The sequence below is a fragment of the Haliotis asinina genome, chromosome 15 (genome assembly GCF_037392515.1).
Source record: "Haliotis asinina isolate JCU_RB_2024 chromosome 15, JCU_Hal_asi_v2, whole genome shotgun sequence".
Lineage (NCBI taxonomy): Eukaryota > Metazoa > Mollusca > Gastropoda > Lepetellida > Haliotidae > Haliotis > Haliotis asinina.
Genome location: NC_090294.1, coordinates 12,920,466 through 12,932,511, shown reverse-complemented (window position 1 = coordinate 12,932,511; position 12,046 = coordinate 12,920,466). Strand labels below are relative to the sequence as shown.

The 12,046-nt window shown below is 40.8% G+C and overlaps 1 protein-coding gene across 1 annotated transcript in view; it reads left to right on the top strand.

Moving 5' to 3' along the window:
* LOC137265147 (serine/threonine-protein kinase 32B-like) overlaps positions 1-12,046 on the top strand; it is a 130,534-nt gene that overhangs the window by 108,887 nt on the left and 9,601 nt on the right. Inside the window, exons 4-7 of the mRNA XM_067800466.1 lie at positions 8,788-8,825; positions 9,359-9,448; positions 10,088-10,191; positions 11,080-11,196. Coding sequence (XP_067656567.1) covers positions 8,788-8,825; positions 9,359-9,448; positions 10,088-10,191; positions 11,080-11,196 — 349 coding nt within the window. The remainder of the gene's footprint in view (positions 1-8,787; positions 8,826-9,358; positions 9,449-10,087; positions 10,192-11,079; positions 11,197-12,046) is intronic.

The following is a 12,046-nucleotide window of genomic DNA, read 5'->3' as shown; positions in this document are numbered from 1 at the left end:
TAAATAAATTTCGAACGCACGTTGGAACCATATCTAGTGCGTCGTATTGCCTTGCCACATTTTCCATGTGAATGCTCTGGCGCCATTTTTTTTACGCAATTGGTATTTGATAAAAAACATAAGATGTATTGGAGCTGTGTCGCAGAATACGCTTAAAACATATGCAGCGCCGCTATTACCAACTTCCAAATGCATTTGATTGCAAACCGATACTGTATTCTGAGCCTTTCAGGTATGTTTTCTGTTGATTATCACGTTCGTCTTGTAAAGTGATCCGCCATGAAACGGAGATTCCAAAACACCGATGATCATTATTTTTTTCCGAGCCTTACTTTTATACAAACGGGACATGAATAGAAATTACTGTCTTTTTTATTTCCTTTGTTACCATGGATACACATCATTAGAGTACATGTGTTTGCATTTGTTGAATTTAAATATCTCGTAACATTAAAGAATCGTGGAAAGTTGGCACTCGTGTAACTTGCAACATGAAATGCTTCAAGCTCGTAGTCCATACCGTCTGTAGTGCACACTCCCTTCGGATAGCGACTCACAATGAGAGAATTTAGGTCAAGTCGATGATGAGGTGTTTCTAATCAGCATTCTTCAGGAATTGTACTAATGAAAGCGATGGGGCGAGTGTCATGCAGATCTGAAGGTGCGATCGGCCAAATCGCGTAAAAACCAGCAAGCTGTTATCGGCAAGCCAATTTTAGCACACACGCACTCCGGATATGTTTAATGCCCATACAAAATGAGGTCGTTCTAAGCACTTGTGAAAAAGATCACCGTTTTAGGAAAAGCAATCAACTGGTTAAAGCATTAAACTTGATTTTTTGCTTTTGCCCAATTGTCTTTGCAGTGCGAAAATAAGACTTTCTATCAAAATTCATGGTCTTTAAACTCGGTGGCAAGCTTCAAGCAGAATGTGAAAGACCGTTTACCCGACGAATATTGCCAATAAAGACATAACGAACGTACGACGTACATGCATAATTTACAGTACTTCTGAAAGGGTGTGTGATCGTCACTGTGCACTTGAAGAAAGGAAGTGAATTGAAGCCTAAAATGAAACGTCTTGACATGTTTTCAAAAGACTGGTATTACTTCTGACAGTGGTGCCTAGCCTGGTTGTATAATCCCTAACTGGCAGTGGAGGTTACAAACACGTCAACATTATTTCTTGTTCCTGAGAGAATATTCTCCAAATTCACGCTGGGAATATAAAAGACAAGATCGTAATCAGTGATTGTGTGTTGTCCTGTGCACAGAGCTGAGGTCACGAATCGGGTGAAGTTAAAGGATAATATGACAGAATTGCAATAATTTGCTGGATGAAAGATAAAGTCATAAGAAACATACACCCAAAGTTTCAATTACAAATTATGCATATTTACGTCTTAATCGCGAAAACAGTTCCTTTTATCTGAGCTTCGGCCATTATTCATATTTCGCTGGAAGTCACGTGACCTTTCCGCTCGTGATGTCAAACGTGACTAGAGTCCAAAGACGTTAGACGCGAGTCCTTGGATGCGTGACCGACAACTTCATTTCTTGGAGTTTCTAGGACATTCCAGTCCTACTGCACAACGAAGCACATACGAAACATGTAGTCTCGCCGTAGGCATGTGAATATGTTCAAAATTGCCTCTGTTCACGCAGCAGAAAATGGGTACCCGATAGGATAAGTCATGTCAACCCTCTAGCGCCTCATAACCAGCTTGGGTTATGCGGGGTAACGTGTGAGCGCTTTGAGCATGCTGCGCCTTGCAATTGTCAGGGACTATTATAAATTCACATCTATTATCTATTAATATTATTACATCGATATGATAGTGCGAACTAGCAGAAACGTTAGCCCCTCGTCGGCTCAGTTCACGTCATCTGTATCAATTTCTGCCACCTATGGATGTGTAAACGTCTTTCTGTGATATATTGATATATTTCCTGCCTGTGACAGCTTAGTGTAATACCGAGTTTTGGTATCAACTGTGTACCAAAGGCGGAATATGGAACCATGCAAATGTGTTATCCTGCAGAACATGGGAATATTTACGTGTCAATATTGACAGAATGACATCTCGGATGTAGGTTGCATAGAGTATGTAATTATGCAAATTTATTATCAGTATGGACAGAATGGCAGACTCTCAGATGTAGGTTATATAGAATATGGAACTATGCAGATACATATAAATCGTGAGAGTGGAGATCTCTGGAGACGTTTCTTTGAGTGGCATTTAGAAACGGGTATCATGAAGGAGACGGGTACGAGTTTAGAAGAATATGGACCATTTAGACAGATGTTTCTTTGAGTGGCATTTAGAAACGGGTATGATGAAGATCACTTTTCATGGGGAGACAAATTCATTATTGCAATAGATGCGACGTTTGGCATTTGTTTATCTATGTATACATAAAGTTAGTCTTCTTTCAGATGTTGCTTTAGTAGATTGTGGGTTGCTCACATGTTGGTTCAGGCAAGTTGTGGACAAATAACCTCTCGGATGAGACAAAATATGGAATATCCAGTTGTCATTTTGTACAGAATGTGGATTACTCTTCTGTCGGTGCACTATTCACTGTCAGGTCAGAGAATGTGTCCTATTCGCTTGTCAGCTCCTGGAATGTGCATTATTCAGTTGTCAGATCAGAGAATGTGGACTGTGAGTTGTTCTTTCAGATTATCGATTTTTCAAATGCCAACTTTCACCAGTGTTTATTATTCAGATGTCAGTGTAGACAGAATGTTTACTTTTCAGTTTTTTGTTCAGAATGTTGACTAATCAGTTAACTGTGCATTAAGGCAGAATGTCGGCTTATTTAGAATGCTAGACCCGATGTAAGTTTTATCAGTGGCTTCTGTTGATGACTTTACAACATAATCTGGCTAAGCCGTCCATCCATATACAGCCCACAGTGCTATCACAATCTAACGCTGTAACTCACACTGTTGACACCTTCTGTGTGTAATCCTGCGATAACTCTACAATCCCGCTAATACTCCACGTACTGATTCGCTACCTCTCTGAATGGAGCCACCACGAGCTCCTATCAGATTACGTGGCTCAATCATCGCAACACAATGCCATACAACCGCTCGGCACTGGTAATGGTCAACACACAGAACACTGGCGATACTGGCACCAGGGACATTCAATTATATGGTCTCTGCTGGCACTGTGTAACAGCTTCCGCCATGCGGATAGGGAATGGTCTGTGTCATGACATGACGTCTTGGAGAATCTGGATTGCGTGTCGCATTTTGAGTGGGAGTTTATTGTGTGGTGGTACATCGCGTTTCGCGACCACCCTCTTCTCACTCCCGCGTCTCTGTAGAACCCCCAGGCGGTACTTTGGAATAGGGAACGTGTCCTTTATATAATAGTTTACATAAGGAAATTTACCTTCCCTAACTGTCCACTAAACTGGCTTAGTGATTTTGTCTGGTGTTGGTAATACTGCTTCCTGATTGGCTGATTACAGACGCAAATGTCTTGGCCAGGCGCTATATTATCAGGCTTGAAACAATTAAGTGTTAAGTGGTTAAGTGGGGACCGGCAGATTGTCTGCGAAGTGGAAAACTCATTAATAAGACACAGACGTCATTAGCACATTCATTATATCAGGAACTAGCTGGGGGCACTAGGAACTAGCTTGGAAGAACATTTTAGTGAATGGCTGTATCAAATAGGGAGCTAACACTTTCACGTTCATTTCAGTCGATCAGAACAAAGGTCAATCTGTGACAAACATTGGTCTGTCTGTCTCTCTGTATGTATGTATGTATGTATGTATGTATGTATGTATGTATATATGTATGTATGTATGTCCGTACCTATGTATGTCCGTCCGTCCTAACGTACGTGTGCCCGACCGTACGTATGTACGCATGTGCGTCCGTGCGTACGTATAGATGGATGGATGCATGCATGAAAGATGAAGACATGAAAACCGGAATCGCAATTCAAATTCAAACAAAAGGTACCTACTCTACATTGGTACCACATGAACCTTCAAAACCCAGGATGTACATCTCTTAAATAAACCAATGTTCACTGGAAACGTGAAATAAACACAATAAATTAAGATACTGAGCGAGGAATGCCTTAATCACGAAGCATGTGACCTTGAGACAAAGGATGCTGATCACAACACCATTACACTCGACATGATTCCTGTGGCCAACTATCCATTAAGTGCCATCTTTGATTTCCAAGGCGCTTCGTTGTTGACGCTGCGGAGAATGTGTCTTTCAGCTCCTGATCGTGGTCCTTGGTGCAAACATTATTATTGTCAGAGGCTCCTATTACTGTAAATACACCTGACACCTCGTCCCACAATCAATTACCGACCAGGGAACTATCGCGATACCATGAACACGTCTATAGTATCTGTTATCTGGCGTAAGTGTTTGTTCAACGATTTAGAAGCTGATTGGTTGCTATCCGTTCATATTACTAAAACTAGGTATCTGATTCACATGTGTAGAAATAGAAAATGCAATCATGTGGTATAACAATATATTGGGCATGGTTTCGGACAACTGTTGTGTTTCTGTTGGACTCTACGCGGAAAGTTGTATACGGCTGGTGATGTTCCTACTGGGGCATAGAGAGGAATAGCAATGCCGGATCAGCTTTCAGTTTGCCTTGATGGCCCGTTTTTCAGTAATAACTGCATTATTATGACCTGTTTTTTTTCAGTAATAACTGCATTATTCGTCGTGTTTTGGAGCTAGACAGGGACCATATTTTCGAAGATTTCTTAGCTCTAAGATCGTCGTAATATAATGTTAATGTATGGTACTTACGACTATCTAGGCGCTGAGAAGGCTTCGAAAATCAAGGTCAAGGTCACTAGCTTAAACAATTATGTTATCTAGCCAAGTAGCCACTGTCTAATGTACTCCATGGGTTAGAACTATGTGAAATTTGAAAACTGTTTGGATATTAGCGATTATAGTAGCTGATTAGTTAATTTAAGCACTATGACTGCAAATTGACGTAATTTTCAAACATTCCATAAAACGCCATTCATTGTTCACAACGTCACTGTTTTACCACGTTACGTTATTTAAAGAAAGGTGAACGTCAGTGCACTGACCAACATGGCTGCTTCGTTTCGCACGTTTCGTTTGTTTTCAGTATGTGAACTAACCCGGCAAATGCTTCAGATTGCGACCTGTAGTTCTAGTTAATGAATGTTGTAAGTTTCCCCGCCAACGGATAAAGGATTACTACGCCCAGTCACTCAGGAATGATAGTCCGCGATCTTCGAAGCTCGGTGGTCATTCTTTAATTAAGGCTCTCTTGGATAGCTGCGAGGTACACTGACAATTTTGAACGTGTTCGCAGCGAGCTGTAGCAGCAGCAGTGAAGGAGGTATTAGCAGTGAGGTGTGTTTATCGTCTACAGATACCGGTCAAGCAGTGACAAAGACTACACCCAAGACTACTTGACGACATGAACTACAATCCAGCTCCTTATGACGACATGGGAACCACAGTCTGGCTTCACATGCTGTCTTTAGATGTTACCATGGCTACAGCTGAACTTCTACATGGCAGAACCTAAAGGTTTCCTGATCCAACTGACGACATACGATTCCGTTGACGACATCTGAACAACAAATCTTGCACCACGTGATATCTAAACTACAGACTGGGTTCCACGAGACACACAGACCGTAGCTGAGAACCACATGACAGCTGAACTACAGCTAACACCATGTGACATCTGAACCACAACTCAGGACCACGTGACATGTGAACTACAGACCTAACTCCTCTTGACACACGGATCATAGCTGAGCTGAGACCCACATGACAGCTGAACTACTGCTCAACACCAAGTGACATCTGAACAACAACCCATGACCACGTGAGATCTGAACTACAAACTTTGCTCGACGTGATATGTGAACCTCAGCCAGTCTCCACGTGACATCTGAAGGACAGTCTCAGTTCCATGTGACATCTAAACTTCAAACGTAGCTCCATCACATACTGACTATAGTCGAACATCACGTAACAATTGAACCATAGCTCAACTCCAAGTGACATCTGAACTGTAATCGAGCTGACGTGACATCTAAACTGCAAACCCAGCTCCACGTGACATCTGTTCAAACTCATTTCCACGTGGTGACATGTTCCCAGTCCCCGCGGCAAAACCAGTCGACTGCAGCGTCCGTGATTCGTTCTTCAGACACCAGATCTGATCAATGCTAAATCGGTTATCCTGGTCAAATTGAGTCTCCTGATCAAATAAAGCACTTAGAAAGAGCTGTCAATACATGTTACACTTCCTTTCTGACCTAGTCGAAATGTTTACAGTGGGGCAGCCTCTCTGAACTTCACCTCTAACCCTCGACAAGTATGTAATCAGCTGAAGAAAGCCAGCAATGTTATGCCATCATTCGCCTAGTTGATCAGAATATGAACCAGCGGAAATCAACTGCACACTATCGTCTTATGAGCGGTTTTGTTGCATTGAGATCGCTATTGCCTGTGAAGAGTTTGATGAGAACTATGACGCAGTTCTCTTTCTTTAAGAAACATGTAAAATAACACTAAGCTTCTAAGCTTACATAGTCTTTGTACTTGGTATTGAGAAATCGGAATTGTTTACTAGTCCAGTAGGTACAGCCTTTGTCCACGGTTCGATTCCCGAACGGATGCTAGTTGTGTTTGTATTGTGCCATAATTATTCTGTATATGACAATCGAAGCTAGTACTGAACTGCAGCTGCAAACATCATGGAAAAAAAGCTGAAAGGGTGGAATGTCATGAAGTCATCCAAGATACTCAACATAAATATTGACCAAAACATTTCAGTTATTATCACAAATCGCTAAACGCTGAGCTCACCTTACAATCCATATCATATTCTAAGTACATGTTTGTGAATCACAAGTAGTAATGCTTCCAGGTGTTTGCCAAAGGGCGAACCTATCCTGCCCACCGGTGGTATCTGTCATAAACACACGCAAGGGCATGTTACCTGTAACAACATGGTACAAATGAAATTATTATAAATTAATGTCTGTCACTGATACATCAGACATAGACATGTCCCACCGAGGTCTACCATAGAACTTTCACTAAGGCTTGATTGAGGTAAATCTTGATCAAACAACTTTTGAGCAAGACTCGTATTGCGTTCTTTGAAGTCTTCTATAGAGAGCAGGCTAAAAACCTGTCACTAACACAATGTTGGCAAATTTGGTGAAATATTATTCGATGCAGTCTCGTGGAAGGTTTATTGTCTTGATTCTGATACTGCCGGACAAAATAATATGTTGATGGTGCCAAATATAAAACAAAGGAATACACAGCTGTGATACTGATACCATAGTTGTGTTTGGTACCCTTTGATGACGGTGTGCTGGCGCTTGTTTTCAGCCGATCATTGTATCCTCGTATTCACATATAGATACAGAAATCAAAGATCAAAACACAAATCAAATATCAATGTGAACGTGATATGTCATATGCTTAGTAAAGACGCAGCTCTGAGACCAATAACAATGTGTCTTGAAAAAGCGAAAAATCGCTTTCAAAAGGCATCAGAAATGTCAGCTTAAAGCGGAGTCATTTGTCTGAGTCATAAGCATGTTTTCAAAACTGCTTTTAAAAGTGATGATACCATTTTTCGCGGAAACCAGTACCAGCAAAAATAGTAACTGAATACAAAAGGGATAAAAAATAAATATTAATTTAATAGAATACAAAAATAAATTAAAATGGGACGCGTGAAGATCCGGGTTAGAACTGATCTTCAGCAGCCCATGCTTGTCGTAAGAGGCAACTAACGGTTGACACGTGTCATCGTATTCCAAGTGCGTAGATGGACGCCCAGGCTGTTGATCACTGGTTTCTCCAGACTCGACTATTTACAGACCGCAACCATACAGCTAGAATATGCTGAGTTCGTGAAGGAACAAACCAAACCATGTAACTTGCACAACATTCCGAATCATATCGGTCTATCCCGCTGTATTACCCTTAAGATTAATTTGTCGAATTCTGATTGACCCATAACCAAAGCATACAACACCTTATAAATTTGTCGAATTCTGATTGGTTGATATCCTAAGCAAGAAGGTGGAACTTTCCTATCACATTATAACTTCTAGCATGCCTCTCAAAGAACGCTGTGATGCACTGTTTGCAACATTTCGAAGTGATCAGTTACTAATATAATTCTATGTAGCGAGACGATTTATGAGACGTCCGCTGTTATTACCAAATGAGAAAGTAGCTGTTTTTTCGTGGGGTCATGGGAAAGGGACGAAAGTCATTTTCTTTTGTTCATGACTGATTGGCGAGCTCGTGTTTGGCGTCGCAGATACACTACCTACGCAAAGCGCCATATGGCACCGTCACTACCGTTTGGCGGAGGTTTGAAGGTGGTATGGGTTGTCCTTCAGAAGACTGTAAATGTTGATATGAGCAATTTTCTCTGAGAAAGCCAACCTCAACAGTTTCGTACTTACCAGTATAGTCTCGTTTGATTTTTTATTGTATAATAAAGTACTAAGCAATCAATGTTACTTTTGATTATCGTATGGCAATTTCAAGGAGGTTCCCTGTGCCTCATGTTTAAGCCGAATGAGGATCATGCTATTACGTGAGTGGTCTGCTTAATAATATCTATTATTGTGTGTCACTGTGACCTGATGATTGCTGACTACGATCGTTATAAATGACTGGGACCCCAGTACCCGCTTATTTTGTGTATGTGATTATATTGCTGACATCTATTGCATTGTCTATTTCAGAGACATCAAGCCTGACAACATCTTACTGGACGAAGAAGGTAAGTTTTAGTTTCACAGTACAGATTACTGGCCTAAGCTTGAAATGCCAGAATCCCCGAGATTTAGGTTAAATATTATGTAATATTTAATTTGGATAAGGTAATGTCAGACATGTGACAAACACGATATTTAGTGTTCCTACCATTTTGAGCTATTGGCAACAGGATTGATACAACGTTCTTTTTGCCCGTTCCAAAATGTTATAATTTGACACCTTTATCCTAACAACAGAACTGGAGAAAGACTTGTTTATAACGATTGCTTCCTTTTTTGTATGACATTTGGATAGCAACCGATATAAACAGATCTTAAAGCTATGTGTTTCACACTGAAAGTAAATATATCTGAGTCCGATATCTATGATTAAAATGAGGTGGTGTAATATTGCACACTGCTTTTGCCATCAACGAATTGTGTACCTTTGTAGTTGCAAAAAAACGTTACCCGGGAGTAACTGTTGTTATCGCCTTGATCAGATTTTAATGGCTACTTTGGACATCTATGAAATGATGGTGTATGTTCATGTTCTCAGGTCATGCACATATAACGGACTTCAATATTGCCACCACACTTGCCACGGGAGAACTAGCGACGTCTATGTCTGGAACCAAGCCTTATATGGGTATATGGAAATGAGATGGAACTATCACATGACACGTTGGAATATATGTAGTTTATATAGTTCATCTACTGACATTGTATATTTTACCTCTTGAGTTTATGGTATATGTTTCAAAGGACGTATGCACTGCTTAGTCATATGGAACCCGTGAAGGTCCGGGGGCAGAATAGGTCTTCAGCGACCCACGCTTGCCACAAAGGCGACAACTCTGTTGATCACTGGATTGTCCAGTCCAGGCTCGATTGTTACATGTTGTGTATTGTTGGGTTTTTGTATTTTGAGCAATGTTTCATAATATCGATAATGCAGAATTCAACCGTTATCATCGCGATGACTCTGAATCAAAGTGATGAATGATACATAACTACCTCGCATGCCATGGGCTGACCGTGAGTCATGATAGCGGGATTCGAACCAGCGATGGTAGAATGCTATATTAGCTCATTACCACGTATAAACAAGTGTCCTATGAGAAAACAAAAGCAAAGAATAACAAACAACAGTATATAGACACAGGATATACTCATGTCAAATAAATATTTAAAGTAAGTAAGTAAGTAAGTAAGTAAGTAAGTAAGTAAGTAAGCAAGCAAGCTACAGACGTCACCTGTGATAACCATGCCATGTTATTCTCTTCAGCCCCGGAAGTATTCGCGTGTTGTCTGGACGAAAGCCGTGGCTATGGGTACCCGGTAGATTGGTGGTCCTTGGGAGTGTCAGCGTTTGAATTGCTCAAAGGAAGGGTGAGAGTGTACTTGTTCTGTAAACAGAGTGAGTGAATGTTGTTTTGCGCTACAACCAGCAATACTACAGCAATGTCAGGGCGGTATGTAAATGCAAACTTGAGTATAACAGAATGACACCGTTGGGGAAAGTTGGCATACCATGAGCCAGCGCACACACTTTGTAACAAAAACTATTCCCTCATCTGTTTATTGCTAATACTAGGTAGTTGATTCTTATTGCAAAAGCCACAGAACAATGTGACATCTAACTTTAATTATCCTTCATGTTTATCCCAATGAGCCATGAATTGTACTCGAAGGTGTCCTTAATATCAGACGCCACAGAATAATTAGGTTACAGTAATACCCGTGAAGATCGTAGTTCGAACTGATTTTCATTAACCCATGCTAGTCGTAGGAGGCGACTAACGGGGTCGGGTGGTCAGATTAACACATATCATCGGTTCCCAATGGTGTAGATCGATGCTCATGATTTAGATCAGTGGATTGTCTGGTCTGGAGCCGCCGCCATATAGCCGGAACATTGTCGAGCGCAGCGTTAATCAAACCAACAAACAGTAAACACTGGAGAGGGAGAAACCAGGGTAGTGAGTTTTGGTGTCAAAATGCATATAGTATGTTTCTCAGTTTTGGAGAGGGCGATTGGGTAGCATGGTGGTTGAAGCGCTTGCTCGTCACACTGAAGATCCGGGTTTGATTAGTCACATTGGTACAGTGTGTGAAGTCCATTTCTGGTGTCCCGAGCCGTGATATTTCTGATTGCTGGAATGTTGCTTAACGCGAAATAAGACTAGATTCACTCAGTCCCAGTTTTGGAAATGTTCTCTGCATTTGTGTGTCATATGTGTTGCTATAGAAATGACTATTTTGCTTTCTTGTCGCCAGAGACCTTACGAGATCCATAGTTCAACCTCCATGGCTGAGGTAAAGGCGCTGTTCCATACTACCAAGGTGCACTATCCATCGCTCTGTGATAACGGCATGAAGGACCTCCTCCGACAGGTCAGTTAGGGCAAGGGGCACTCCTGAATAGTGCTTGTTTACATAATGAAATACACACAGTATGTTAAGGCTGTGACAAACTAAAAGAGTAGTACCCTTTAGCTCGTTTTAACATTGTCTGTTCGATGTCGTTCTTCATTACCGACCGTTTACTGTAATTGTGTCACTGACATTAGTCTATTTCGAACGATTTTTATCTGCAGGTGATATTGACTGTTTCAGCAATATTATCATATCAGTAACTCACAAGAACACCCAAAACTGAAGATGAAAGTATACTTTGGGGTGGAGAGGTTACCCGGTTTTTGGCTTATGACAGAACAAACTCGAAAGCACTGGTAAACACATATAAGATGATCCACGACCTGACAAATGAGCCCAATTTGCATACTTGGGAACTCCCCACAGAACGATCCACTTGAAACAAGAGGGAGACAGGTTGTCTGATAAATATCGAGAAGTTCATTTTGCCCGTGCGTTTCACGCATGAATTGTTACAGCACACTCGATTTGGGAACAGGTACAATCCCAACGAATTGAATCAACACAATATACTGAGCAAATATGTTTAGGACCACCAATCCATTTCACGAAGCAAATGACATTTTCCTGGAATTGTTAAATATCTAAAATGCTTGTCAATGCCCCAATCATCTGTTTGTCTTCGTCTTAACTGAAGGTTAGCGTGGAATATCAGTATCTTATGCCTGAAATTGCAGTCTTATCATTCAAGGAATATGCGGTGTTGTTTTAATTGGTAAAGTTCACTTTTCGTCTGCTAAATATTAAATAGATAATAACTACATATAGTTAATTGTGTTTCATTTAAGTTTTTAATATGTTAAAGGTT